Source organism: Alligator mississippiensis, chromosome 10 (genome assembly GCF_030867095.1).
Source record: "Alligator mississippiensis isolate rAllMis1 chromosome 10, rAllMis1, whole genome shotgun sequence".
In the NCBI taxonomy this organism is placed as follows: domain Eukaryota; kingdom Metazoa; phylum Chordata; order Crocodylia; family Alligatoridae; genus Alligator; species Alligator mississippiensis.
Genome location: NC_081833.1, coordinates 46,001,212 through 46,007,211, shown reverse-complemented (window position 1 = coordinate 46,007,211; position 6,000 = coordinate 46,001,212). Strand labels below are relative to the sequence as shown.

The window sequence follows — 6,000 nt, the reverse complement described above, 5'->3', positions numbered from 1 at the left end:
TTGACAGGATCATGGATGAATGACTAAGACAAAGAATAAAGGTACATAAAATACTTTTTATAATAATGATGGACTTACTGAATGAAGAGGCCTATTGATCCTTACTGTGGAAGCTACTATTGGCAAGTGACCTTGTTATAAACAGAGAGGGAAGAGATGTTTCAGAAAAGATGTATGGATGGGTAGAAACATTAAGGTGGCTTAAAAATAAGCTGCAGTAGAAACCAGTAATGGTGATAGCAGAGATGGGTGGGAAGACATAGTAGAGAAAGATGGAGAAAAGAATTCTCTATGTAAGGTATGGTCACTTAAGTAATTGGGATCTTCATTAAATGATGAAAGCAACTGTGAAGAGGAGATAAGAGAAAACATTGACCTGTATATGCAGTTCTCATAACTTTAAAACTGCAGTTCCAATGAACTTGCCACTCCATTTTTATAGGCTATTTATTTGTAGCATATTCATCAGAAAATTTCTCTTACAACTTTCTCCACACAGTCATTTTAGAAGGGTAGGAATGGTGTCTTCTAATTCCTAAAATGATAGAATATATTACAGAAAATAATCTTAAGAAATATAAGCCCTGTTTCTCTGTACAAAAATACTGCCCTACACATGATTTTGTCTCTCCTTTCAATAATTCTAAAATGTTGCTTAAAGGGGAGAAATGTTGAAATCAATATGTAAATATGCACTTGGTATGTCTACACATACTGTTAATGCTATAAAGGCTTACTGCGCAGTAAGCCTTCCCTGGGAGCATGTCTACACATGCTCCCTGTTGAAAACAAATCCCCAGGCTGGTTGAGGATTTCTCTGAGCAGCCAGAGGCTGGCTGGGAGCTGTCCTGCTTCTGGACGGCCCAGGAAATCCTTGTCCAGGGGGGTGGGGGGGAAGATAACTAGTTGGAAGCAGCCCCAAAAGTGGGACAGTTCTTGGCCAGCCCCTGGCTGCACAGGGAAGCCCTGCTGGGCATGGGGCTTGTCTCCATGTGCACCGGGCAGGGAGATACAAGGTGCATCACTGCTAGTTCTCTCTGGGGAACCAAACATCTGCACTCAACTGGATGTGGGCGTTGGGAGCAGAGCACATGTAGACATGCTTCCAGGGAAGGCTTACTGCGCAGTAGTTTAATGCACAATAAGCCTCTATAGCATTCCTATCATGTGTAAATGTTCTCACACACATACAAACTGAGATAAAGATGCTAAAGTTGATGTGAGATGTTTCGCTCTGAGATAGATACAAAGAAGACATTAGAAAAATTACTGGGGGGAGGAACATTGTTAAAAAAGCCAGAAAGCCAGACCAAGATAGATATGGTATGTGCTCCGCACTGGACAAGTAAATACAGTGAGAGGAGACAGGACAGTCCAAAAGAAGATGAAAAGAGAAAGACTAAGGTGAAAATCCAAAAATGTAGTCAGGAAAGAATGAATGATCGGTTAATAGTGTAGCATGAAGCTCCAAAATAGAGTTCCTCAAAGTGAGGCTGAAATCAACACATGGGGTTAGAAAGGGAACCAGTGTTATTAAGTTTGAAGGCACAGGAAGTTACAGCAACACTCAGCCTCAAACACTGGGTAAAGGATAACCTTAAAAGGATCCCTACTCAAAAGTACCTCCCCCTCACACAGCTTTTTAGGCAGTAAGTAGACATTTATCTCCTATATCTCCTAATAACCACATAGTATCTTGAAAGCTCATTACAAAATATACCATTTATTTTATGCTCTTTTTTATCCTAGGTGCATACACATTGTAGATCCCATCAGAAATGATGATGATGAAATATGAAGGAACAAAAATGACATAATTTAAAAACAAGCTGCATGGATATTAAGGGAATAGACCAACTGGGCATATCACTTCTAAGAAATTATCTGCCATTGTAGAGGCTCAAGGCATTAGTAGTGTTCACAGTCTTCTACTTTGTCCCTGATGAGGAGTATTTGATGGCTTGTGTGGGTTGGGGCAGGGGCAATACTTAAATGGATGTTCTTGGGGGCCCTTTTGGGCTGTGTGTTATCTAGTCAAGTGCAATTGCAGGGACTGAACTGGTCCCTTCTAGTCTACCATCCTAAATGACTCATGCCAGTCTTTTTTCCTTTTCAATCAGTGGTGCCTTTTGCAGCTGAGTTGTGTTTTCATACCAAGACAACCGGAGGGGAAGTGGGAAAGAAGGCTCCCTGGGGTAGGGACTGGCAATCAGCTCTGATTCTGCCCGAGAGCTGACACGACCAACCAAGTTTCAAGAAACCAAATCTGGGATGCAGCTCTATGGGTGGCTATTAGCACCTGTGACAATGACTTTGGCAAGCCAGTTCAGGGGCATGGTTTGCATGAGCCCTGCCCGACTGGCAGCAGTTTTTCAGTCCCAGAGGCCTTGGGGATGCTGGCCTTGGACTGGCCCAGAAACTCATCGCTTGGACTGGCATCGTTGAGCTCCACGTGTCAGGGAGGTGCTATCCCAATACAAGCCACGACCAAGAAGGGAGGCAGCCCAGCTCCGTGCCAACTTCCTTGGAGAAGGCAGCGAGCAGGTAGGGGCAGGGAGGTGCAACTGCGCGTCCCAGCGGGGCTCCCCGTCCAGCCTCGGCCGCGGCCCGTGGCACAAGCGGAATGCCGGCCCCGGGAAGGCTGCTCCCCCTAGCCCAGCACCTGGGGGCCAGCGCTGGGGCGGGCAGCGCCGCCGGCCCCGAGGGCAGGCTCAGCGGAGGGGGCGGCCCGCGGCCGGCTCATGCGCACTGGCGGGCGGGGGGACATGACTCTGTGCACGGCGGCGGCGGCGGCGGCTGCAGCAGCGGAGGCGGGCGCAGGCATGGCGCAGCGGGTCTTCACCCTGCCCAGGCAGCAGTCCCTGTACCCGCCCAGCGTCCTCAACCCCTTCGTGCACCGGCAGCGCCTGAGTGCGGCCGACAAAGCGCGGGTAAGGCCGGCAGCCGCCGCGTGCGGGTCTCCAGGGCTGGGGCGGGGATCCCAGCAGTATCTTGGCCCCCGGTGAGGTCAGACCTGGCCCTTAGTGTGGGCCCCAGCTTGTCATTAGATCCCGTTGCGGCACCAAGGCTCTGCCAGGAAGAGCCCTGTTCACAGCCAGAGGAAGCTGCCCATCTTTCCTGGGTGCGTTTCTGCTGCCAACGCCGCATCCTTCCTCCTGCCCGGCGTCAGTGCAGCTCCTCCCGGCCAACGTGAACAGGGCACTTCTGATGTCAGAGCTGAGACGGGCAGAAGCGGGTCATTGTCTTGCTTCTGCGGAGAGTTTCAAGCCTGTCCGTGTAATGATCCTTCCTGCCGTGGCGGCTACAGGTGTCTGACTGCACGGGCACAAGCTGCTCCCTTGACTTCAGCTTGCAGTGTCAGGGCTAAGGCGAGCTTTATAAAGCAGGAAGCATATTTATTTACCCCACCGTTTGAGGATTTTCAGCACCTTGAGATGCTGGGACATCAAGAAAAATGATACTTTGATTTCACAAGAACTCGAGTTAAACACTACCTTTTAAATTAATTCTTATTTATCTTTATGAGCCTTAAATATTTGGGGGTTTTTGCTTCTTGCTTCTCTGTTAGTTTGGACAATAGAGATGCCAGCTTCACTTTGTCACCAATGCATTTCATTTACTTATTGAACTGAAATAACAAAAATCCTGCATAAGAAGCCTGGAAGCACTGCAGGTGGGTAGGGTAGATAGCAGACCTTCCTTTCAATCATATCAAGGCCTTTTTAAAAGAAGGCAAACTTTTGCTAAGCTTAGAGTTCAAAAAGAAATCTTATTTATAAATTCTAGACTGAGCCAAATTTGCCTTGACCTTTTCTCAGTAATGATAATCAACACGGCATGAATTAACGAATTAATCAGCTCCTGTTTTCTGCTGATACTTTAATATTTGGGATTGGGGTGCAATTGAATTTGAAGAGGTTCTATACCAACTGCTATTAAATACTAAGTAACAAACAAACAGCATGGAGGAACTGAGAGAGACTTGCATGATAACTTGGGATCTTATTTACTTTTTTGTGCCTTACTGATTTATCTCAAATGCATTTAAATACAAACAGAATCTGCACAGGTGGTCTGCAACATACCCTGGGCATCTTCTTAACAAGCAAGCTTTCTATGATAGCAGATCCTGATACAGGAGAAAACCCTATTGTTTTAAATTATGGTCGACTACAATCATCAGTGCTCTCAGCTGAAAGAGTTTTTGAGGGATTGTACAATGGCAGACTTTAAGGCCATGGTCCTGCAAAAGGCAGCATATGGTGAGCTTGATGCTCACCTGCAGTCTGCCGGGTTTTGTGTGAACGTATGATTCTGTTTATATGCTGTCCCTGCCAGGAAAGAGATCAAAGCCAGAGTCAGTGGAATTTGAGTCGGTCTACTTCTCAGACAGATTGTTTCGGTCTTCTGCCATTATTTCAGTCTTCTCTCTTTTGATCATGAGGGAGACTAAAATGTTGTCATTTTAGCTTCGGATTTCCCTAGTTCCGTTTTAGTCAGATCTGATACTTCCCTATGCCTCTAAACTTAGGGGTGGTTTTATTTTATCTTCCTGGTTTACAAAACTTACGATGAATTTCAGCATTTTCTTGTAGCATTTAAGCTCAAAGGTTGTACCAGAATGCTAATACAGGGGAACCAGAAAGTTGAAATAGACCAGTCTGCTTTCATTTTTGGAGCTGTGACCTGCAAACATGTGACATTTCTCTTACAGTTCCTGTAACGCTGGTGAAATAAAGTAGATTCTTTTTAATAAAAATTAATAATAAATAACTGTTTAAAGAAAATGAATAAATATTTGCCTTGCATCCTTCAATATATCCAGTCATACCTGGACTAGATTGGCCTGGTCAAATGCCACAAAGAGAAAAAACTTGGATAGGCAATTGTTTCTACCCTAACCATCAACTATTTTAGTTCTCTCTCTCACACACGTGATGTTAGTGATTAAGGAAATCATAGTTATTTGTTAGGATTTTATATTAAAATATCACATGTCTCCAGTTAACATGTTTGTGCATTATACAAACATTAGAGATGTGTTGTTAGGGTGGCCATCATAGAGGACATTCCAGTTTTCTGCTACTCTGTCCTCTGTTGATATGAAACTGGACTCCTTTATGTTCTCTATTTTTCTCTTCAAGAACTTCAAGAGAAAAATAGAGGACATGAAGACGTCTGGTTTCGTATCAGTAGAGGACAACTGGACTGTCCTCTATGATGGCCACCCTATGTGTTGTACTAAGGTAGTTCAGCACCTCAAAAGGATAGTAATTCCTATTCTGGTCCTAGCTAGACTGCATTAGGCTGAGGTCTTACCAAGACAGTCTGCCCCTGATATCTTATAATCAAATATAACATGGAGATAATGAGTAAGGATGATAAAGTAAAGGAACAGTCAAAAATATTAAAATAATACTAATTAACTAATATTCAAGCATTACAAAACTGCTGCCAAAATCTTACAGAAAGTTGAATCACTGAACTGGTGGAAATCATTGCCTAAGCACCTGGGTTTGCTGAACTTCTAAATCAGCTTTTGACAACACCAACTCTGTCTGCAGGTGGGGGTTATTTAGCACATCTAGTTCTGTTTACTCAAAGTTGAGATTCCAATTGAGTGTGGAGAAAGCTGAAAAACCTGTTTTCCTCTTCTGAGCTATGAATACAAGTTGTGAAATGACAAGATCTATTAGTTTAAAAATATTTATAAGACATGGTGACCAGGAAAATGTGCTAACTATTGAATAATCCCACCATAAATCAGTTAGTAGTAAAATAACTGATTTATACAGTGGCGGGGGGACTACCGCCACTGCTGGCCCGCTGAGCAATCCTTGCAAAGCCAGCAGTTCAAGGCACTTAAGGGAGCCCACCCCTGCCCCTGCCCTGGTAAAATCTGTGGGCAAGGAAGGAGCCCCCCAGGGGGCACTTGCTTGCCTGTACACAAATGCCAGGAGCTTGGGGAATAAGCAGAAGGAAGTCATCCTCCTGCTCAAT

At 44.7% G+C, this 6,000-nt stretch overlaps 1 protein-coding gene across 1 annotated transcript in view; it reads left to right on the top strand.

The window, feature by feature from the left end:
• Nucleotides 1-2,750: 2,750 nt before the first annotated feature.
• LPCAT2 (lysophosphatidylcholine acyltransferase 2) overlaps nt 2,751-6,000 on the top strand; it is a 56,276-nt gene continuing 53,026 nt past the window's right edge. The window contains exon 1 of the mRNA XM_006273016.4: nt 2,751-2,930. Within this exon, the coding sequence (XP_006273078.2) occupies nt 2,766-2,930 (165 nt within the window). The 5' untranslated portion in view covers nt 2,751-2,765. The remainder of the gene's footprint in view (nt 2,931-6,000) is intronic.